Source organism: Aspergillus sydowii (genome assembly GCF_001890705.1).
Source record: "Aspergillus sydowii CBS 593.65 unplaced genomic scaffold ASPSYscaffold_20, whole genome shotgun sequence".
Lineage (NCBI taxonomy): Eukaryota > Fungi > Ascomycota > Eurotiomycetes > Eurotiales > Aspergillaceae > Aspergillus > Aspergillus sydowii.
In genome coordinates, this window is record NW_024467878.1 from 184,324 (window position 1) to 205,127 (window position 20,804).

Consider the following 20,804-nt stretch of genomic DNA (forward strand, 5'->3'; position numbering starts at 1 on the left):
CAGGCTAGTGCTCGACATGCACAACCTGCCCCAAAATCCTGAAGCCGATCAAACCCGAACCCGCCGGCCCTGAAATAGTATTATATGGCTAGAATAGGGATTTGCCCAGATTTTTTATATAGATTCTGGCAAATTAGTATTTAAATAATCTATAATTTCTTACTAAAATCTAAGATAATAAAGGTTAGTATATTTATTAAGGTTTTCAAAAAAAAAAAATCTTGATACTTTAATTGAAAATATATATTATCGACATACCAGTCGACCATAAAAACCACAAACGGTATTAGGCCGTCTTTCTATTGCATTGTATGCCAACAACTGGTAGGGAGGTGTGCGAGGTACCAGGGCTCGTTCATCTCTCTTCTCCTTCTAAGTAGAGAGTATTATTATCTTTGCTATCCACCATGGTTCGCTTCTCAATGCGGGATCAGGCTAGAGGGTGAACTTTTGAGGCATTTACTATGATTTATATACGAAACAGTAAATTGGGACAAATGGATCTTTTTATATCAAATCATTCGACCATTGGAAATATAGCGCGGGCAATGTAAGTTACAAGCGATGCGCCCACTGCTTCCCACCCCCCGACCAAGCTGTCAGAATACTTGCCTTCAGATGCATTGAAACATAGCTACTCTAGCTGCTACTTTTGCTCTGGCATAGATTTATTTAGGCAGAGCCGGCATGGGCCCTTCATGCTCTGGGAAATCCGTACTGCTCGCAATATCTTCCCACTCGTCCACCACTCTTGTCAAATCCCCAATCTTTTGCCGAAGAAACCCAACGCAGTCACTCCCAAACGGCACACGCAACGGGATGTCCTTCCCTTCAGCAACACCCACGCCTTTAGCAATCTGGATCACTTTCGACACCAGATCGACCGCGTTCCCCGGCTCGTTACCGTAATTGCCTGCTCCGCGAACGCGGCATGCGTCGTTGAGCGGCCGCCAGAATTCAACGCGGTGCGGGACGTGGTTGATGTTTTTCATTACTTCGGTACTGAAGATGCCCGCTTCGATTATTAGGGGTTTTATGCCCGGGGCGAGCCAAGCAAGTTCTTTGGAAAGGCTCTCGACGGCGCCTGGAGAGTTAACTAAAGGCTTTCACTGTACAGCGGGGGTTTAAGCATACCTTCGAGTGCAAATTTGCTCGCGCAGTAGGCAGCACCAGCGGGTTCACCGTGAAATCCCGACTGCGAGCCCATGTAGATAATCAGCCCCTGGCCCTTTTCGGTCTTGCTGCGGAAATGCGGCAACGCGGCGCGCGTGAGGTTGATGGGGCCGTGGAAGTTGGTGTCAAGAGAGCGTTGCATATCTTCTTGCCTGCCACGTTAATTAGAATGGGTCTGTTTGCAGTTCACCAAAGTCACCAACGTGAGTTCCTCAACCGCTCCACACTGAATGAACCCTGCGTTATTGACGAGCACGTCGACACTGCCGTAGATATCAATCGCCAGCTGGAACTTGGCGTCGAGTTCGGCCTGTGGAGCTGTGACATCGAGGTCGAGGATCGTAGCGCCTGTGTCCTTCAGGTAGGCGAGCTTGGTCTCAGCATTGCGGCCTGTTGCGACAACGTCGTCACCGAGTGCACGCAGTTGGCGCACAAACTGCTCACCGAAGCCGCTGGAGCAGCCGGTGATAAACCAAACTTGCTTGCGGGCCATCCTGTGTAAGCGAAGTGGTGAAATTCAGAACCAGGTAGTTTTCGCGGATGCAGGGAGGGAAGATTTCATTTTATCCATCAGCTTGTTCAGCAGTCTTACCTGACTCCGGCGCAGGAGCTGGACACCGTGTCCTCCCTGTCAGTGGGCAGGTAAGCTGACAGGGCTGAGATTACGCATGCTCCTATATGTGCTGACTCGCTACTTCGCGTAAAGACGGTGGGGTTTGTGGGGTTCAGACAATTAGCTTCTATACGCACTGACCAATTGTCAACTGCGGCGATGGCTCCATAAATGGGGCTGATACCCCCGGAAATGCTAACTCCTGAAGGTTCCTGGGCAATCTATACCCATCTTAACAGCTCTCTACTTGACGTGAGTATGCCTACTCTCAGCACTGCGTATTTCACACCACCGCTTCAGCTCAATTCCCACAGCTGTGAAATAATAATACGGGTCCGTGCAGTGACTCGGCTAACGTATATCTACATATTTACTATCTTCTACAGCTGTTTCACGTCGTACAGAGATATGAGATTGTTGTCTCGAGCTACTTGCTAGCAAGCCACAAGTCCGAAGAAACAGCAATACTTCTTGTCTATGTACAAACAGTCTTCTCCCATTCCATCGACCTCCTATAACCAGCCTAAATGAATCTTTAACCAGAGGTGACATGAAGGGGCCCGTTGCCGTCGTCGACAGGGCAGCCATCGCCGCCGTCGTCGGAGTCGAACTCAACGACACAGGTAGAGTCCTCACCGATGGCGATACCCACGAAATTGGTGTTGGTCACGCCTTCGCCAGTGCCTAGGCTGTTTCCATCGCCATCCTTGACTTCGCAGGTGGAAGGGTGGCCGGCAAAGTCAGACTTGCACTTGAAGGTGCGAGGGGTGCTCCAGCAGTCACCCTCGATGGTGAACTCGCGGCCATCACCGGTGTTGTAGCAGGGCGAGCGGTCGGCGGGTGTGCCGTCGTTGTAAATAGCGTCGCCGTTGTCGTTGATGATGGCGAAACTGGCGTAGTTGCCGTTGCTGCCGCCGATGGCACCAAAGTCACCAGCAGAGAAGACAACCTTGAGGTGCTCGGCAGAGACGGTGGCCGAGGTCGCGGTCAGGAGGAAGAGGATGGTTTTGAGGGTAGCAGCCATGATTGTGTTGAGTGCTTTTGTTGAGATTGTAGTTGTTGTTTGTGCTCGGTTTGGTGCTGGTCTCGAGCAGTCTCTTATACTTCGTCGAACTGGCCCCTGCGTCCTCACTTTTACGCCAGCGCCAACGAGCACACACCTCGTGGGCCCTTCCCGTAGTATACCAGGCACAAAGGATCGCACTAAGAAGTAGCTAGGGCTGAGTAGGGGGCGACAATCTTCCCAGTTTGTTAGGTTACATCGATCCACTTTACCGGGGTACAGTTCTCGCATCGTCGCTTAATCAATGACCCAAGAATAGAGCAAATAATTCATGACCTCCAAAGCCCCGTCTGTACTGACTCGCGATAGACCGAAGTGCAGATCCAAAGGCTGAAGTCTGTAGCATCTGCCAAGACTCTCGGAAGCGGACTGACCGATCACGTTCAGGGCCATCTGTGTACGACGTAGGGCCACACGTGGGATTCATTATAGAGGCAACGACTTCTACTGATGCCTGGGAATATCATTGTTATTCCGCGGCTTCTCCATGCGTCGCAGGCTGCAGACAGGACAGTCAACCTCAGTTCCGGTTCTTCCAGACATAATGTCCAGCTGCAATATCCTTAAACCCCTAAAATGTCCATGTAGTGTATATTCCTGGTATTGGGGACTCTGCCCTTTTTAATCCAGTTTCTTGGCCTTTGTTTATTTTCTCAATGTCGCTAAATTCTTACACGTCTCCCGGTGGGGTCACAGACTAACTACTACAAATACACTGGAAGCATGCTCTACCCAGCGGTCCCCACACTGTAAACCAGGTAAGGTGACATTGATGCCCTGAGCATGACTCGTTTAATCCAGGTTGTGTCTCATTCTAGCCCTTCTATACCCACTGTTAGCCTATTCCCCTACTGTTGCTGACCTGCCCCGTCGGTTGGGATATCAATCACAAGCGTAAAATAGCCAGTGTTAGCCCAGCTACATCACAATCCAGACTCTGCCACAAGATGTAATAGTTTCCGGGCTTGCTTTGTAATACTTCTACATAGATCGTAGTAGATTTGGTATAAGTACTACTAAATTATAATAAAGTGATCTATCTATCTTAATCAAATAGTGCTCTAGGGCAAATGATCAAGGTCTTGAAAAGTTGTTTCAACGGTCAGGAGTTGAGGGACTTCTAAACCCGTTACAGAGCCTTCACTGTGAAGGGCAATGTGCTGTTCTTATTTTCAACCCCTTGCAGCCCAGTCGACAGTTTGGCTGAGCACTGATCCGCAAGCCCTTTGATTGATGCGTCCAGCCAACGGTTTGCAATTGAGCCCATAACAAAGGAGTCCCATGCCCCCTCACGCCATGGATTTTGAAGAAGAATCTGGATGGACCTTCGGCGGAGCCCAATATCTGGAGCATTCTGAGCAATGTAAAAAGCAGGTTGTATAAAACTAAGCCGAAATGAAAAGAGGGGAACCAGGCCGGTCGGTGCAAGCGATTCTTCACCTGCACAGACATCGTAACGTGTAGACGTATAGCCTTTCCTGGCGACGGCTTCGATGGTATCGACTATCTCCGAGCAGATTCGCATATTCAACTTCAGTGGATCTGGCTTTTTCGGAGAATCAACAGAGTATGCGTCCCATGCTGATTGCACTTTGCGGATCATATCCAGTTCTAATATCGACAGAAGATAATTGGCTCGTAAAAGAGAACAGCGGTGCATAGAGGACTTGGCATCGGTGGCAGAGATTTTGATAAATGCCAAATACCAGGCTTCCAGCCGATACTGAATTCCATCCAGGTTTGCTTCAAATAAATTGCCCGAATCCAGAATGTGTATGCCCGCTGCCCCGGGAGCCGACTCCGCAAAATGACGCAATGTCATCAAATTATTTTTAATGTTGACAAGGTCGTAGGAAAGAGTGATTAAATCGGACGGCAATGGCAACGGCATCTGGCTCGCGGTGATCTTTGGAAGCTGCAGCGTTGTGTGTGAATGAGACCGGTATACATTGACCCACGTCGATGAGACCATGTCGATCAATGTCAACAATTTGAGGAAGTTTTGAGCTTGCGGACCATTGCTTGCTCTGGACGATAGCTTAATCGCGCTCTGGAGATGTAACAACAAGCCTTCTGCGTTTCCTTGCATGAATTCAAACATAACCAAAAGAACACACGTGGCGGGGAAATTCTCGAGCGACTGAGAGCTGCTCTGTTGACTGTCTTGGATCTGCGACCGAAAACAAGCAACTGCTTTTCCATACTGCCCCAAAGCTTCCTGGTAAAGCTTATCTATCTGTGGATTCGCAGTGGCTGCCAACTCATTTTCTTGATATCTTTTGCTCATAATCCCATTAGCAATGATTGCATGACGAATGGCGCGATCATGATGGCTGAGCTGAAGAAGTGGTGGAGACCAGCCAAGATTCTTAAGAGCTGCAGTCAGCTGCAGTGTCGTTGCTACTTCGAAGAACCGGAACCCTTGCGCCTCCTTCTCATTGTCAAAGTGGTTCAGGGGAATCGGACGGAGAAGCTGACAGATCTGCCTCGCGTTTTGTGCATTGCCCCCGAATTTTTGGCCTGTCGAAGGGTCGAAGTACCCGTCGCAGACGTATCCTGACTTGCGACATAAGTCACATATCGGTCGTGTTTCGTCGCAGCGCTTGTGTCGACGCCTATCATCGGGATGAGTCCACATCAAATCATTGGAGAGAGAAAATCATACTTGCAAGTGCCGCAGCCCGTACGGTTCTTCGGGGCGCTAGTTCGACGTTTCTTTTCTCTGTCCATGGGTCTAGGCATCGTCCACAGATTGTTTAGTGCATGGATGTTTTGATGACATTTACGCTGCAGCAAATAACATTGAACTATGGAAGCTACCGTGGTGGAGGAAGAAGCGCACCTTGGCTCTAAATAAAATTACCGAGTGCCGCAAACTCCGCCCCCACGCCACAATCACACCAACAAAAGTTCTCAGGTTCGCCACGTAATTGGCCCCGCGAACTAACAGAAGTGTACCCATTCTGTACGCTGTAGCCAATCATCGGCATTTCAAGCGATCTGGAGCTTGGGGCCGAAAGTCTATTCAATACGGAGGAGATTTCTACATTTTCATGAAGCTCGCCCTGATACTTAGTGCACAGTCCCACCGTAGATCATGAGTGGGGAAGCTTTACGCTTCCACCAAACAAATTGCGTGGGAAGACAGCCCAAAAGTCTTGAAATAGAAGATACATAATCTGTGCCAACCCGTTTCTATATGCGGCAGATCCTGGGGAGTTGGTGGGTTCCTAAGAATCTCTACACCATCAATTCCTGGAAATAACTCTCAAGCGCGGGAAATTGCGCGGCAGGTACCAATTTCCGTACTCTCAAGTGGATGTCTGGGATCTATATAAGCATTCATGTTGCTACTTCAAATATGAACTTCAAGTTCGAACATTTGAGTTTTTTTTCTAAGATTCAGCATCATGAAAACTCAGTACTGGGCCCTGTTGGCCCTTGCTGGATATGGCCTCGCAGACAAAATCGTCACCCCCAATACTGCTGTAAGCAACTGCCCACCTTTGGGTGCTGTTCTTCCACCACCCAAAAAGCCTTCGAAGAATGAAGCAGTCAAGAAAGCTCTGTCCCAGATCCAGGGGCTTCAAGAAGAAGTGGGACTCCTGTTCGGGAACGCGACAGGTGTTGCAGTGTCACTTTCGTCAGCTTACGAGGATGATATTCTCGGCAGCCTGACATACACCCCTGCTGTTTACAACACCTCTGGTACACATGTGGTTGATGGCGGCACCGTCTTTATGATAGCAAGCGTCAGTAAAGTCTTCACGGCGATGGGCCTGCTTCTTCTCGGTGGAAATATCAGCTTCTCTGATCCTATTACCAAATACGTACCAGAGTTGAATCAGCTCAAAAGGCAGCAAAGCGTGCAGAATGAGATCACGGTCATGGACTGGGATCACATAACAATTGACGCTATGGCCAGCCATCTTGGAGGCGTGAGCGGTAACTGTGAGTACTGTCCTTAGTATTCAATATCAACGACCACTTGACAATGCTAACGTAAATTTTAGTGGGAAATGATCTGGCTAATGATCCTGCATTTAATCCCAAGAAATACGGCCTTCCCGACCTGGCCCCTGGTGGTCATAGTGAATGCGGCGCTCTGGCTTCATCGAGACCATGTACTTGGAAAGGTAGTCCCGTTCTAGCTCTTAACTTATGCAACACAATTAACTTGATATCCATCAGACTTTTGGACAAAGTTTGGTAGGAAGGAAGCAACATACAGTCCTTATACCACCCCAACATATAGCGACGTGGCATATGATATCTTAGGACTCGTTATTGAGCGAGTCTCAGGCGAGTCTTATGGAGATTTTGTGCAGAGCCATATCTTCAAACCCCTCAACATGACCAACTCCTATGCTTCCAAGCCCAAAGACGATAGCGTTGGGTTTATCTCACACGAATCGAATTACTGGAGTACGTCAATGGGATATCAACAAGCGTAAGTATTATACACCGCCTCTTGATACCTACTCAGTTATTCTCACTGACATTCTCAGGGACGGAGGCCTCTATTCATCAGCAAATGATCTAGCGAAATTTGGTCAAGCTATCCTGAACTATACGCTGGTGGACGAGATCAGGACCAAAGCCTGGTTGAAGCCGCGGACCCATACTTCTTCTCTGGGAATCTCAGTGGGTGCGCCATGGGAGATCTGCCGTGCAAATAACCTGACTGTAGACGGACGTATTATCGATGTCTACAGTAGAATTGGTGATATCCCCGACTACAATGCGCTCTTCGCAGTCATTCCCGACTATGGTCTCTCCATGTCAGTCCTATCAGCAGGCCCGAAGTCCAACCTGGATAACCAGCTGTATATAGCCACCCAGGTCTTACAACCCCTGGTGAGAAGCTTAGAAGCGGCCGGCAAGGAAGAGGCAAGGCTTAATTATGCTGGCAGATATGAAAATCTTCAGACGAACAGCAGTATTGAGTTACGCATCGATGAACAATCCGGCCTTCATGTGAAGAGCTGGATCATGAACGGGCATGATGTTCTAGAAGACTACGCCAGTATCTCCTCGTTTGGAGCATCAAGCAGCAGTTCATCGTACTTGTCGGTACGCATGTTCCCGACTGGTCTCGAGTCAAGGAATCACTCGGCTTGGCGTGCTGTCTATAGCACTTTAGACCCGTCGGCAGTCCAGGCACAGGAGAACGCAGTATTCTTTCTGCAGTCTGGGTGCCGAAGCTGGGAAACCATTGATAACCTGGTCTACGGGTATAACGCATTTGATGATTTCGTGTTTGGATTTAACGGAACCGGTGATTCTGCGATCAGTATCAGGCCGCGCGCTTTTCAACAGACGCTCACGCGAGTCTGAAGGAAAAAAGTCTTCACGAGCTCATTAAGTACTCTTTACACCAGTACCTTACGAAACCCCGAGTGTATGGATTACTGTGGTCTCAACAGCAATTCTTCGTGGAACAGGGAAGTCCACCTTACTATAGAATAATAGACACCTAGTGTTGATACCGAGCTACCTCTATATGTGCAGTGATGATGCAGTGCACCGTACTGACAGTGGTGTATAAGTATACAGATCTTATATGTAGTATAAAGTAAAGAGGGTCTCCTGATTATCTATACTCCCTACTTAACTAGCTACTTTCATAGTATACAATAATAGCTGCTACAGTATGAATATATATATCTGCTTTGCCTGCCCCTGAAACTCGTTTTAATAATATGGAAGGTAGTAGTTTAATACTCAAGCCTGTATATCAGCTACTCTACTGTAATTATCTATTCCTGACAGTATTATGAGATTTGGTCCTATGGCGCACGTGGAAGAGACTAAAATTATCAAGCTTTATACTTCTTTATGTATTACTAACATCACACAGGTGGCTCTTCTAGTAGAGTAAGAATAATATAGAAATATTTTGCTATACTAGGGTAAACTGGTAGGCGTAGTACCTCGTCTAATAATATTTCAACTAAGTTGGGGCTAGGCAGTAAATAAACTAGCTTATACTAAGTTGATCCGAAGGCAGTCACATAAGGCTCTTAGATGCGGGTAGTAATGATAGTCCCGTAATGGCCCTTCCACTGTCTTCGCGACGTATGCCATCTTTGCCTTCCTCCACGGAGTGGGTAATATTGTAGTCGGCTCTATCACTGCGGTGCTAATTGCCGTCCGTGAAAGGGCAGTTTGGTGCCGGAAGGTACAATGGAGTTGTTGTGTCGACAGGGGTTTCATATGCAGCGGCTCCGTCGATTATGAGTCTTTTGCGTTCCTACAAAGGAAGTGGATCCCACGATTGGAGAGTTCGTGCATGAGAGGAAGCCCACATAGGAAATACTAGAGATATGGAATAGGCTCCCCGAGGGGCCATCATTGCAGACAGACAATACATGATAGAGTCCGGCTTCAAGACTGTGATCCATTGCAATAAAAAGCCTCTATGGCCGACATTGCGGTATACCGTTGAGCGTTTGAGTGTACCTGTGGTTGAATCCATTCAGCAACCTGACCGTTCATCCCGACTTTGGTTACAGTCAAGCGATATAAACCCGGAGTTTGCCTTGAGCCAGTTCACCAGGGAACCGTTTTGCCCTCCCAATTCAAGTATGATCCAGTTTGCTCGATATTGACATTCTCTATCACGTCAACTACACCGGTAATCGACGTCTCCATATCATTACTGGAGCTGAAGTTGCTCATTCTTGTGGCAAGGTGACCGGGGTAGAGTGCAATGACGGTTATATTGTCATCGTTGCTCAAGATCTCCTTTGCCATCGTGACGGACATCTGGTTGAGAGCTGTCTTCGACATGCGATAGCCCATGTTCATGCCGTTGTTTCCTGTAGGCATTAATTCTGGGAGACAGTAACGACTACGAGATTAGCACAGTGATAAAGGACCGAGTACTCACTTGCAATAGAGGCTGATCCAGAAGTGATGTTCACGATCTTCCCATTGGGGCTTAATCTGAGATTCGGGTAGAATGCTTTTGACGCGAGGAGAGGGCCCTAGACTGATTTAGCAAAGCAGTATACTGGCCTGACCAGACTGAGGGTGACCGACAATCACATTGATTTGAAAAAGCTCAGTGAGAATTTCACTGGTATGCTCGTCCCACGCGAGGTGCTTGGGGCCGATTGCTTTGTGTGTTTTAGTATACCAGGGTCGTATGCGTACATGGGCAGCCCTCGATACCTTCACGTACCTCCATTGTTGATAAGGACGTCCAATGGACCTGTGCCGTACTCCTTTACGGCCTGTATGATAGAACGCCCGTCCGTGTAGTCCAATTGTAGTATAGAGGCACCGGTGCTTGCGAGCTAACGGTAGCATATTACCTCAAGTTAGCTGTGACTTGAGTACCTCGGGTTCAATGAATAGCTTACCTCCTTGACCGACTCATCATCCTGCGAGGTAGGGCGGACTGTTGCCACAACATTCCACTTCCTCTGCAGCAGCTCCCGGGCGACTCTAATACCGATACCCCGGTTTGCACCTATCACGGGCGTCAGCGACCGTTATTCTGGGGGTTGAAAGTGGGCGACTACCAATTACTAGGGCAGTCTTCTGTTCCATGGCGGGATATCACAGGGTGAGCAGATTTACTTCGGAATCCCGCGTGCGAAATCGCCAGTTGCTCGAATGTCTGAAGTCAAGCTGGATGGGTGTGCGGCTCACCTGAAGTGAAGGTCGAGCCTATGCGGGGGTTATTAGTTGTAAGGCACGGTGTCGCCCATCTGTACGGGGGTTTTAAAATACACGCCCTGAAACACAAATAAAATAGTACGTGTGTTTTTCCGTCATGACTTGGCGTATCCCGGTCTGGACTGGAAGCATCAAGCCAAAGGTTGCAAAATCCTCCCAATGGGAGCGCCTGACCGTGTGATCGGAATTATGCATGAGCATTGCATCTGGTTGCATACCCTACCCCCTCACCAGCCGCCGTGATGAGGAGCAAGGTCGATTCTAGTAACTCAAGTTCGAAAGGCACAGTGAGGCTCATCTGTTTATACGGGAGATTGGTGTGGAAAGCCCGTAAGTCAGCGTGTATTTATGTGTAATAATTGCCGACTCATGAATTCATCAATCGGTCTCCCTGCAAAGCACGGGCAATATGGACAGGCAGACAGACCTCCCTCGCATCGCGCTTCGCTTTGTGGCAGACCTGCCAGAGTATCAATCACAGAAGCCATACGAGATCTGGCTGGAGGAAGTCCCTGCGGGAATCGAAAAGACCAATGTGCAATGGACTGAACATCACAATATTCCCGTCCGCAATATGCGCCTTGCCCCAACGAGCCTGGACACCACGGGCTTCACATATATCCAGCACAGGTCAGAGCATTTACCTGAATTCATCAGCTACCAAAAGGGCGAAGAGGAGTTCAGTGTCTTTTCGGAGAAGAAGGGCATTGGGCCCTATCTGGAGGAGACAAGCCAGATGGTTAAAAGACTTCTGGCTGCGGATGTGACGTTTGTTCAGGACTGGAGAGTGAGTGTTTTTTTCTGGAAACCCTTGCCAGAGGAAAGAATGAAATCTCAGTGAGGCCCAGCACCGAAAGGACACTGTTGATGCAGCAAAGTCTTTGGAATACCTGAAGAACGCAGGCCCGGACAGGATGAAGGTGTTGAAGCCTGCTCTTAACGTTCATCTTGGTATGAGTTAGATTCCTAAAGCTCGCGGAAGAAATTTGCTAACCAGATCTGCCTCGCTATAGATGATTCCAAGGATGGCTCTCTCCGTCGTCTCTCCCGGGTCCTCTCGCCAGACGAGGTAAAGCGATATGACCTGTCCACATACCGAACCCGGTTTCTGAAGTACGTCCACCAGCTACCTACAATAGTCGAGGAGACTAACGGCCATTAGTGTATGGAGGCCGCTCGTCCCAGTGATCGAAAATGCGCCTCTCGCTCTATGCGACATGCGCACCGTCCGCGCTTCGGATCTACTGGCTGTCGACAAGGTACATGCGACCCACGTCAACGAAGCGAACTATGTGAAATATACTCCAGAGCTAGTGTGGTACCATCTGCCTGACCAGACGTGGGAGGAGCCGTTTATCTTTGTGACCTGGGATTCGGAGTCTGAGTGTATGTGACATCTTGCTTCCAATATGCTTACAGTTGTTGATATGTATCTATATTGATTTGGAGCTTTAGGGCCGGCCCCTGGTGCCCCCCATGCAGCATTCGACAATCCTTTGGCAAGACCGGATGCTCCTATGAGGGAAAGCATCGAGATTCGCCTTGTAGCGATTACAAAAAGGTAGCTTGTCTCTTACAATCTACCCATCGCAGAGCCAACCCACGGCGCCCGAGGTGGCTTGATACTGTTGGCTCGGCACCATCAGTATATATTCATCACGACGGAAAGAGTGAAGGACTGTACGTGAATGATGGATAGCCTGGTTAATAAACAACATTACTAAGTTGCAATTGATATTATCTTTTCATATATAATCGCCCTTCTGCAGCGAAGATTACGATAGTCCCCACCGCTTCTCTTGCGGGAAACGAGATTCGGACTTCCCCTCTAGACCTCGGATGGTACATTAGACGCGTGGAGGTTGGTTACCAGGTATCGATTTCAGTAAATTGCAGGAAACAACTTCATTCACAATCACAAACTACCAGTTACCGTTCCACCTGCAGTCAAAGTTCACATCTGCGCAGCCAGCAAATCCACTGGCGATTGAGACCCTTCAAGACCTGCATTAACCACCCAGATGTTTATCGTCATACTCATGTCTCAAACGTATAGCTCCAGTCGGCTTGGCTCCGTCCACCCACTCGGGCTCCACACGGCCGTCCGTTACGTTCCCAAAAAAAGCCCTCCAGGGCTGGGCCAACTCTGGCTTCGGTTGTGGCGGTGTATTGTTTTGCAGACCGACGGCACCGCCGGCTTTGCTATCTCGGGGGTCCTGGTCGGGCATTCTGGCGAGGCGAATTCGCTGCTCTCGGTCGTATCTGGGTATGAGGACGTCAGAATGGGCGAAGATATAAAAGGGAGCAGGTAGGAATGCCTACCAATCGAGATAACAAGTGCTTTTTGGAACTTGGAATCTGTTGTGGTGGAAGGATAAGCAGAATATCGGAGCGCACCAGTGGCCCTGAGTACCGAGGGCTACGTAGGCGCAATAAAAAACACCCACGAGGAGGCTCAAAACGATATTCCTTTCTAACCCCTACTGCCCTCTCCCCTCCTTTCATCCCCTCCTATATCCATTGCTGATCCCGTTCCGTGTCATGCGGACGGCTGAAAGCGGGTGAATGCGATGTAGTGTCATGATGGCGAGGGGTCGACATACATTTGGTGTGTTGTAGGCCAATACAACAGGACTGGTTCGTTTCTGTTGGGCGGGGAACATCCCTGTCATACCCTGTGCCTATGCGACATGGGAATGTGATGAGGGTGACTGTGGTGCAGATTGATCGGGCATGAACAGCATTGGGCCTGTGGTTGTCCGGAATATGCGGATAAGCAGCCACCGGTGTGATCGTGAGAGCAAACAACTGAGGATTTGAACTGAGTGGCTGAATGCTGAGGAGCACGTAGTATGGCATAGTACTAGCAGGGCATGGTTCAACCCGCATTTGTGCCACGTCACACTGTTAAAGGAGCGAGGATTCAGAGGATTGAGTGAGGGGTAAGACTGGGAAAAGTGATTCTGATCCCGCAGTCTTGACCTTGTATACCATGGGCAGCCTCGAGCGACAGTTCGCCTGTTGTGGCTTTCAGTCGCACAAGGCTGCGGTCTTCGTAATGAAAATTACGCGCTGGGCGGTGCACAATCACAAGCCTAGCGGTGGTTCAATATGCGACGGTATACTTGAGTCTTATAAGAGGACATATCTATAGAACATCTCTAACAATAGAAGACTCGTTGCAGTTTCTTCCCAATCATAAGCTTACCTATAGTACCTAGCGTGTAGCACTACCGAAAGGGAACGAAAATCATCAGATCGTAGGCGTAGTCACTTTCTGGTAGGCTCTCGTATCGCTCTCCCTGTACCTCTTTCCGGATTTCCCTCGCGACAGCCGCCAGTTCCTCTGCCTTGGCTGTCATTCCCTTGGCCTCGAGAGCCTGTGACAGCTTCCGCATCACTCGGGCTGTGTCGCCGCGGTCTCCCTTCTCGGACTCGTTGAGCTGGCACTTCAACAAAGCCTTTTGAAACCAGTCGCTATGGCGTCTGGGTTAGCTTATCTGCTTCTTTTGCTCGGTGGGAGGCACTATGCCTCCAGGCTAGGGACGTACTGCGCTTCGTCAAGGTGGCCCTGTATGAGAGCAATAGAGCCGAGGCGCACTTCCGTCGAGGACGTGGAGGGGTGGATATCGTTTGCCTTCGAGTAGACGGCGTGCGCCTCGAGGTAGTGCTGTTTTGCCTCATTGTAGCGACCCTGGAGATATCTCACCGCGCCGCGTTTTGTTTCGCCGCTGCTCCAGCGGATGAATTAGTACGCTGAGCCCCAAGATATGTATGGGCAACTTGGAGTCAAATCATACCTCGCCCAGAGATGGCACTTCTCGCCAAAGGTCTGCACGGCGTATGTCTGGGCCTTATCAATATACGCCCAGGACTTGGTGTATTCGCCGTTCAAGGTGTAAGCCAGGGAAAGGACAAGGTACCGAATATGGAGGATGCGGTTCCGCGCAGCCTCGGGTTTCGTCATATCGATCTCAAGAGCCTTGTAGATGGTCTCTTTGGCGGCCTTTATAGTCTTTGGCGTGACCTCATAGGTGAGATGGATGTTGGCGTAGTTGTGGTACAGGTTTGCAAGTTCCTCATGGTTGGGAGGTAGGAGGGCCCTGCGGATCTCCATTGCCTTGTCGATGAGTGGGTATGCCCTGGCTGCGTTTCCGGATTCACAGGCAACTGATGCGGCGGACATCAGCAGGTGCGCGTACTCGATTGATTGCTTGTTCTCGCATACTTCGAAGGCCACCTCGATCAAGATGCGGAATTGACTCCATGCTCCGCATTCCATAAGGTACCTGGATAATGAACATCGCCGTGTTAGCGGGTACGGTACGTACACTTTCCCTGAATTGGAATGGAAGTGAAAAGATTACCAGCCACAGCTTGTTAGCAGCGCGGTGAAATCATCAAACTCGCGCGGCGTCGCCAGCTTCACTTTATCCTCTGTATAGCGGTTGCAGAGGGCCAGCGCGTGGGGGATGTACTTCTGGCAAATATGCCACTCATTACGCATTGCTAGGCCATTGACAGACTTGGGAAAGGCACTGCAGAGGAGCTTCGCTGCGGTCAGGAGACATTGCCGTCGTCTATCCTTCCCCAGCCAGGTGCGGTAGCGCTCCTGGATGATGCGATGGATTCGCATAGTACCGTTCTCGGGGTCTCGTCCTATGAGTGAGGAACTAAGCAGCTGCTCGAGAGCGTCGTCGAAACTGCAGTGAGGGTGAGAATTGGCCGTACGGCAATGTTGCGAATGCTGGGCTTAGCTAACTTACTCGGAATTGCAGGCGCAAAAAGCCAGATCAGATGTCAGCCAGGAAGAATCAGCCGGCTGAAACAGCTCCTCTGGAATGCGGTCCGGTGCGAGGAGACATATAACACCCAGAATAGCCTGCGCTGACTCACTTGCTGCTTTGAACGAGGTCAGGTAGGCCGTCTCCAGGGAATGCGGGTAGTATATGTTCGGCACGCCACGCGAGGGGGTCCGGTGGTATCGTTCATAGTCCGTCTCATAGTCCTTCAGGAATCGTTCGATCTTTGTTTTTTTTGTTCGGATCTGCATTGCCATCAGCATCAAGGCCAGCGGCAAACCGTCCAGCCGCCCTGCTAGCTTGGTGCAAGAGTTTCGCTCTGAATCTGAGTAGCTACCACGCTTGAGCAACGAGTAAAGAAAGCCTTCTGCCTCGGCCGTGCTGAATATGGGCACTTCCAGCCCGCCAGCCGCGGGGTCCATGGCTACAATCTCGCTGCGAGAGGTTATCAAGACGGAGCCGCGTGAGGATGCAGGCCAACATTGCCGAATGAGGTTTACGTCTTCGACGTTGTCGAATACGAGGAGCCACTCTGAGCCTAAATACACGTTAGTATATCGGACATTGTATATGTTAAGAGATGTGAAACGACGTGCTTGTCTTCTGGAGCCATTTGGTGACCGCAAATTGGTTTTGATTGCCGCTTGCATCCCGCTTTGTATCTTGAAGATCCAGTCGTTCTGCCACGTCCGTGTAGCTTTGGTATATATCAATGCGTGTTTCGCTGTTAATCCAGATGACGACGGGGATGCCCTTCTCAGCTCTCTCGTGCGCGTAACTCAATGCCAGCTGCGTTTTCCCAATTCCCCCCATTCCCCATATTGCATATGACCGGAACTGGGGATGCTCAGTGTCGTGATCTAATTCTGCACGGATGAGATCCAGCTCGACCTCACGGCCGAAGAAGTTGGCATTGCGCGGGTAAGGGATATTGTTGACGAGGGGCGTCATGTTTACTGCAGTTTCTGCGATAGATGTATCATCCCGTCCAGGCTGTATCTCTAGCTGACCTAGACTTTGCAGCAAGACTGCCTGGTTGAAAGAAGAAGTGGTGAGCTGCTGTGTCTGCTCCTGGAGGGCGGACGAGATCTCCTTCAGTCGGCTGACTTTGAGTCGCATCTTCTTGATTGTTTTTTGATAAGCTGCATCCAGGTCGGGCCATACCCTGCCAATCTCTTCGTCTGGATTTCTGCGTATTAATAGGCCAGTCTTTCACCAGGGACTGGACTCCTTACCGAACTTTCTCGTCCTGCTGGCATGATACCTGAAAAACTGCACCGCGGAGGTGATAAAGGAGAGAAATTCAAGCATCGTGTTCAAAGCCGATATTTCCTGACCCGGTTCCAGTCGAATAGTCGTCTCGTAGATTCGGAACAGGTCCAACACAAACGACATCTCTTCAATCATGTCCACGACGCGCGGAAACGCATAATCCGACTTGACCGTAATCTACTTGCCCACCCATGAGAGTCACCGAGTTAGTACACCTCTCCATATCGGAATATAGGATCAAGGTCTCGCACCTCCGTAAACAAATCCAATAGGCCCCAGAGAATGTTTGTATTGATAGCAGCCGTTGACACCCCGCGACTCAACACCAAGGTGAAATTCCGCAGGTTATTCAGAGCCGGCTCCATGCGCCTTAGGAGCAGTGTGACCCGCCGCTCTTCATCCTGCTCTAGGCTTTTCAGGTTTGTCCGGGCCGTCTCGTAGTCTGGGCATCGTCCGCACAGCGCTGTGTCCTGGCGGTCGAGAGTCTTTTCGAGGTTCGCACAGCCGGCTTTCCAGAGAGACTGGCAGAAACTAGGAAGGAAAGTTAAGAGAAGCGGTCTTTGGGCACCAGACGGAATCCGAAGTGCACTTACACGGGGTCGGCCGTTTGGGCCATCTTGTCCGGGAGAATCAGGGTGGTGGTGGTGATTGTGGTGCGTCGGCATCAGGTACAACGTCTTACTACCGGAGGGCCAGAGAGCGGCGATTGAACAAACACTTCAGTACAATACAATACTTTAGCCTCACGCTAGTATTTAGCTGTCGTACGGGTAATATCATACACGCAATAAGGGGAATTTGCGTTACATGCAGAACAACAAGGCTGGCTTCATCCCACAACAATGGCACGGACCTCTACGCTCCTTCGTGCCTCACTCCCCTCCCGCCCCGCCAAGTGAAAGGACGCATGTGGACAAACTGCCTATTCATCAGTTTCGAATTCCAAGCCCAGAGTCCCTCCTTCGCTAGTCAATATAGGTATGGATGGTCTTACATGCTGCGCGGCCCGTGGGGGCCGAGTCGAAACTCAAAAACAGGCAAGCCTCGTCCGGCGACTGGTCACTAAGCCAGTACCACTGCTGGTCCGGGTGGTTGTTGAGATAGTAAACCTCGCCTACATATTCTGGGGAGACGCGGTCGACGGCAATGAGGTCGGTAGGGTGGACAGTCGCCGGATCACAGAGCGCCAGAGGGTCGTTCTGGACGTGCGATAGTGGCCTCCAGACACTAGCAAGTAGGAGAGGCTACGTCAGCAAGGCGAGAAATATCAATTCAGCAGCAGGGCGATAGCACTTGCTTTACAATCCGGATCCGCCAGTTCCCATCGAGGTACTTCTCGGCCTCTGCAGCGGTCATGTGGCGCTTTGCTCTGCGGAACCCTCCCTCTAGGGTCTGGTCTTGGTCGCAGTGAGTTTCAGTTCTCGCCCCCTGCACGGTTTGGCCTTGTGTGAAGGATCCGCCTACCAACGTGCGGCGTGTTTGCAGGCATATCTGGGTTGCTTCTCGTCCCGGGGACCCCGGCAGCTGAATCTTGTCGAGCACCACCCTCACGAAACTGAACAGTTGTACAAGCAAGGTCAGAGAGCGGACAGCTGTATGATTGGCATAACGCACTCGACAATTATAGCATAGCACAAGCTCGGCGGCCGTTTTGTCCTTCAGCCACGCTGCAACCTCCTCCATGTACGCTCCGGCAATCTCGTCCTCCCGAACCACAGGCTCATAAATATTCGTGGCTGTTGGGACCACACGGAACTCGAACCCGTGCGTGTCGAGGTTGGTCATGCCTTCGCGGCCGCGTATATCGTATGTCGGGATATCCGTATGGGTCGTGAACCCAATGTTCGTGCGCAGATGCTCCTGATCTTCAGGCAGAGGGCCTGAATAGTAGTATGGCTTTTCCACATCGTACAAATGGGATTTCTGGATATAAGAGAAATCGGCTAACGTCACTGGGGAGTTTGGAAAGAGAAGGCTGGCTGGAGACATGGCGATTCTAGATTCTTTTTGTAGTTTGGTTTTCTTTCTGGTACTCAGAATATCTGGCGCCTAAGTAGAGGGTAGATTGCAATTTATCATTTTAGATACAAGGAGAGCAGCCGTGGTTCCACCACTCCCACTCCCGGGGATATATCAGATCATGGACGGCAGGGAAAGCATCGGGGGAGCCTTGCGAGGGGGGAAAGTAGCCTCCCACGCACTCATCACCTGCACCAACAGTGCATCCTGGTGTGCAGGCGCTATGACCGCCAGACCAAATGGTCGGCCGTTGTAGTCCAGATACGACAGTGGCAGTGACGCAATCGGATACCCTTTAGTCGTCAGATTCTCGCAGTACCCTTTACCTGGGCGTACATACCTGCTGCAGCGGCAATATAGCTCATCGTACTTCCCCCAGGCCCAATAATAACGTCAACTTCATTGTCATGGAGCGTCTTGTCAATGCCCAGCTCTCGGCCAGCTTCCCGTGCAAATGCCAGAATTTCGTCGTACTCCTGGTCTCCCAGGGTAGAGTTCAACGCCCTCAGTAGCCCGTTCTGGTTATCGTATCCTTTGACAGGTGGTTAGTGCTGGGAGACGTTGATGGGTATGGTTGCGCGTACTCGGTGGAAGCTCCAGGTCTGAGTGCACCAGATTGAACTCAACCAGATCCAGGAGAGTATGCACCTTGGAGTCATCGATGCTTGCAAGGTAGACCTCCAAGGCCCGAGCAAAATCACGATCTATTCCAACTTAGCCTATATCAACTATGAATGAAAGACCCTTACCAAACAGCTTGTTCAGATCCTTCTCCCCACCCGCATTGGCTTCAGTCTTCGAGATCAGGGAGACACGGCTCAATCGGGATACAATAGATCCCAACCTTTTGTATGCGGCTTCAATATCGGCAGTCTACACGTGAGCTGTGAGTAAGCCTCGAACGTATCCCGAATGGGTCCTGTATACCATTTGTTCCTCTGCCTCCTTGACATACTTCAAAGGCGGGTCCTTCAGATACCAGTCACCAGGACTGAGAACGCCAATCCTGATATTGCCCCAGGAGCCTGTTGCCGAGGCAATATATCCACCTTGAGGTATCCTAGTTGTAGATGGCTCGACAAGAACGTCCAGCAGCAGCGCCAAATCAGAGGCAGTCTTTGCCATTGGGCCAGCTGCATCGCAGAGGGGCAATACGGGAATTAGGCCATCCTGGGAGACGATGCCAATCGTTGGTTTGATAGTGTAGACCGCTGCTCGATCTGCGGGGATTATCAGGGATCCGATGGTTTCCGTGCCGACTGAAAGGGGAGCGAAACCAGCAGATACGCTGACTGCCGAGCCAGAGGACGAACCGCCTGGATTCTGCCAAGAGCGAACTGGTCAGCGAGCGTTGAAGTCAGCATGGGAAGAGACATTACGCTGTGCCCTCCGACCGAGTCGTCGTCGCGGAATCCGCCTCGGACGTACGCAGACTGACCCTGTCCGCCTCTTGCCGACCAAGCAGATGGAATTCCCTCGGACCTGCGAGTAATTCAATGCGTGTGCACGCTCAAGTGCGCGGGATGAGGTACCTGTAATATGCAAACTCCTGCTCGAATCGTCAGCCCGATACAGTCAGCCCTATATGAGGAAGTTATCGTGGAGACCAACCGATAGGTTTGCCTTCCCAAGGATAATCACGCCCGCCCTGACAAGCTGTTCATCCGCATTAGCAACATGGTATCCCCGATCAGATGGCCCCGCCGGTAACTGGCCTTGTCAACGATATCCGAATTACGCCGGGGCCGCGAGCCGAGCAGCGCAAAGCTCCCCGCGGTAGTTCCTAGCCCCAGGTCCGGATGCGTGGCGATATTATCCTAGGCCGATTAGTTAGATGCCTCAGTGTAATACACATATTGCAGCGATACCTTGAGCAGAATTGGGATCCCATGTAGTGGGCCACGGGTCTGCCCCAGCGCCCGCTCCTGGTCCAGCTGGCTTGCTTGTCGATGGAGCACCGCGACCGGCGTCGTCTCGATTACTGCGCGCAGATAGTCATTGTGGCGCGCGATCTGCTCAAGATACAGGTCCACAAGCTGTGAGCTGTTGTATTTCCCCGCTGCCAAACCAGCCTGCAGCTCCGATGCTGTTGCGGTCAACGGGTTGACGGACGCCCAGCTGGCCATGGGGCGTGCGGGCGAGAAGGGTCGTGAGCGGAAGAAAAGGTAGCCAGCGA

The 20,804-nt window shown here is 50.6% G+C and overlaps 9 protein-coding genes across 9 annotated transcripts; 2 read left to right on the forward strand and 7 right to left on the reverse strand.

Moving 5' to 3' along the window:
* Window positions 1–352: 352 nt before the first annotated feature.
* ASPSYDRAFT_189555 (SDR family oxidoreductase) lies at window positions 353–1,983 on the reverse strand. The gene is made up of 3 exons (XM_040843620.1): window positions 1,377–1,983; window positions 1,135–1,325; window positions 353–1,084 (listed from the first exon to the last, which is right to left on the reverse strand). Exons 1-3 carry the CDS (start codon window positions 1,664–1,666, stop codon window positions 669–671), a joined length of 897 nt encoding a protein of 298 aa, XP_040696319.1. The 5' UTR covers window positions 1,667–1,983; the 3' UTR covers window positions 353–668.
* A 197-nt stretch (window positions 1,984–2,180) lies between these two features.
* Window positions 2,181–3,020, reverse strand: ASPSYDRAFT_51926 (uncharacterized protein). The gene has a single exon (XM_040848393.1). It carries the CDS (start codon window positions 2,808–2,810, stop codon window positions 2,322–2,324), a length of 489 nt encoding a protein of 162 aa, XP_040696320.1. The 5' UTR covers window positions 2,811–3,020; the 3' UTR covers window positions 2,181–2,321.
* An 832-nt stretch (window positions 3,021–3,852) lies between these two features.
* Window positions 3,853–5,652, reverse strand: ASPSYDRAFT_73756 (Zn(II)2Cys6 transcription factor domain-containing protein). The gene is made up of 2 exons (XM_040850725.1): window positions 5,515–5,652; window positions 3,853–5,464 (listed from the first exon to the last, which is right to left on the reverse strand). The coding sequence occupies exons 1-2, from the start codon at window positions 5,589–5,591 to the stop codon at window positions 3,979–3,981; spliced, it is 1,563 nt and encodes a 520-aa protein (XP_040696321.1). The 5' UTR covers window positions 5,592–5,652; the 3' UTR covers window positions 3,853–3,978.
* Window positions 5,653–6,259: 607 nt separating this feature from the next.
* Window positions 6,260–8,186, forward strand: ASPSYDRAFT_95607 (serine hydrolase domain-containing protein; the record flags this gene model as incomplete). Its single annotated transcript, XM_040853140.1, has 4 exons — window positions 6,260–6,800; window positions 6,863–6,973; window positions 7,041–7,299; window positions 7,358–8,186. The coding sequence occupies 4 exons, from the start codon at window positions 6,260–6,262 to the stop codon at window positions 8,184–8,186; spliced, it is 1,740 nt and encodes a 579-aa protein (XP_040696322.1).
* A 942-nt stretch (window positions 8,187–9,128) lies between these two features.
* On the reverse strand, window positions 9,129–10,502 carry ASPSYDRAFT_51930 (SDR family oxidoreductase). Its single transcript, XM_040848394.1, has 6 exons — window positions 10,379–10,502; window positions 10,217–10,326; window positions 10,036–10,150; window positions 9,894–9,970; window positions 9,742–9,838; window positions 9,129–9,670 (listed from the first exon to the last, which is right to left on the reverse strand). Exons 1-6 carry the CDS (start codon window positions 10,404–10,406, stop codon window positions 9,402–9,404), a joined length of 696 nt encoding a protein of 231 aa, XP_040696323.1. The 5' UTR covers window positions 10,407–10,502; the 3' UTR covers window positions 9,129–9,401.
* A 322-nt stretch (window positions 10,503–10,824) lies between these two features.
* ASPSYDRAFT_73759 (uncharacterized protein) lies at window positions 10,825–12,100 on the forward strand (the record flags this gene model as incomplete). The annotated part of the gene is made up of 5 exons (XM_040850726.1): window positions 10,825–11,322; window positions 11,384–11,486; window positions 11,549–11,648; window positions 11,698–11,921; window positions 11,985–12,100. The coding sequence occupies exons 1-5, from the start codon at window positions 10,945–10,947 to the stop codon at window positions 12,098–12,100; spliced, it is 921 nt and encodes a 306-aa protein (XP_040696324.1). The 5' UTR covers window positions 10,825–10,944.
* A 1,534-nt stretch (window positions 12,101–13,634) lies between these two features.
* On the reverse strand, window positions 13,635–17,255 carry ASPSYDRAFT_51937 (uncharacterized protein). The gene is made up of 9 exons (XM_040848395.1): window positions 17,203–17,255; window positions 16,861–17,140; window positions 16,573–16,786; window positions 15,934–16,518; window positions 15,302–15,875; window positions 14,903–15,238; window positions 14,336–14,824; window positions 14,087–14,266; window positions 13,635–14,012 (listed from the first exon to the last, which is right to left on the reverse strand). Exons 1-9 carry the CDS (start codon window positions 17,223–17,225, stop codon window positions 13,766–13,768), a joined length of 2,928 nt encoding a protein of 975 aa, XP_040696325.1. The 5' UTR covers window positions 17,226–17,255; the 3' UTR covers window positions 13,635–13,765.
* A 53-nt stretch (window positions 17,256–17,308) lies between these two features.
* Window positions 17,309–18,251, reverse strand: ASPSYDRAFT_51938 (uncharacterized protein). The gene is made up of 4 exons (XM_040848396.1): window positions 18,074–18,251; window positions 17,907–18,006; window positions 17,604–17,836; window positions 17,309–17,527 (listed from the first exon to the last, which is right to left on the reverse strand). The coding sequence occupies exons 1-4, from the start codon at window positions 18,096–18,098 to the stop codon at window positions 17,439–17,441; spliced, it is 447 nt and encodes a 148-aa protein (XP_040696326.1). The 5' UTR covers window positions 18,099–18,251; the 3' UTR covers window positions 17,309–17,438.
* Window positions 18,252–18,742: 491 nt separating this feature from the next.
* Window positions 18,743–20,754, reverse strand: ASPSYDRAFT_164676 (uncharacterized protein; the record flags this gene model as incomplete). Its single annotated transcript, XM_040843276.1, has 10 exons — window positions 18,743–18,921; window positions 18,969–19,160; window positions 19,213–19,332; window positions 19,378–19,501; window positions 19,556–19,951; window positions 20,008–20,110; window positions 20,161–20,177; window positions 20,240–20,284; window positions 20,353–20,445; window positions 20,497–20,754. 10 exons carry the CDS (start codon window positions 20,752–20,754, stop codon window positions 18,743–18,745), a joined length of 1,527 nt encoding a protein of 508 aa, XP_040696327.1.
* Between the last annotated feature and the right edge of the window lie 50 nt (window positions 20,755–20,804).

Coding starts and splice junctions, on each gene's coding strand:
- ASPSYDRAFT_51930 (XM_040848394.1), bottom strand. CDS start 10,406: ATGGAACAGAAGACTGCCCTAGTAATTG. Junction 10,327..10,378: donor GAAGACTGCCCTAGTAATTG/GTAGTCGCCCAC, acceptor CGCCCGTGATAG/GTGCAAACCGGGGTATCGGT. Junction 9,839..9,893: donor TTTTTCAAATCAATGTGATT/GTCGGTCACCCT, acceptor AAATCAGTCTAG/GGCCCTCTCCTCGCGTCAAA.
- ASPSYDRAFT_73756 (XM_040850725.1), bottom strand. CDS start 5,591: ATGCCTAGACCCATGGACAGAGAAAAGAAACGTCGAACTAGCGCCCCG. Junction 5,465..5,514: donor ACGGGCTGCGGCACTTGCAA/GTATGATTTTCT, acceptor TCCCGATGATAG/GCGTCGACACAAGCGCTGCG.
- ASPSYDRAFT_51926 (XM_040848393.1), bottom strand. CDS start 2,810: ATGGCTGCTACCCTCAAAACCATCCTCTTCCTCCTGACCGCGACCTCG.
- ASPSYDRAFT_51938 (XM_040848396.1), bottom strand. CDS start 18,098: ATGCCTGCAAACACGCCGCACGTTG. Junction 18,007..18,073: donor TGCAAACACGCCGCACGTTG/GTAGGCGGATCC, acceptor ACTGCGACCAAG/ACCAGACCCTAGAGGGAGGG. Junction 17,528..17,603: donor CCCCACGGGCCGCGCAGCAT/GTAAGACCATCC, acceptor ATGAATAGGCAG/TTTGTCCACATGCGTCCTTT.
- ASPSYDRAFT_189555 (XM_040843620.1), bottom strand. CDS start 1,666: ATGGCCCGCAAGCAAGTTTGGTTTATCACCGGCTGCTCCAGCGGCTTC. Junction 1,326..1,376: donor GGAGCGGTTGAGGAACTCAC/GTTGGTGACTTT, acceptor TTAACGTGGCAG/GCAAGAAGATATGCAACGCT. Junction 1,085..1,134: donor GAGCAAATTTGCACTCGAAG/GTATGCTTAAAC, acceptor TTAACTCTCCAG/GCGCCGTCGAGAGCCTTTCC.
- ASPSYDRAFT_51937 (XM_040848395.1), bottom strand. CDS start 17,225: ATGGCCCAAACGGCCGACCCCGT. Junction 16,787..16,860: donor TATTGGATTTGTTTACGGAG/GTGCGAGACCTT, acceptor GTGGGCAAGTAG/ATTACGGTCAAGTCGGATTA. Junction 14,013..14,086: donor GGCCACCTTGACGAAGCGCA/GTACGTCCCTAG, acceptor CAGACGCCATAG/CGACTGGTTTCAAAAGGCTT.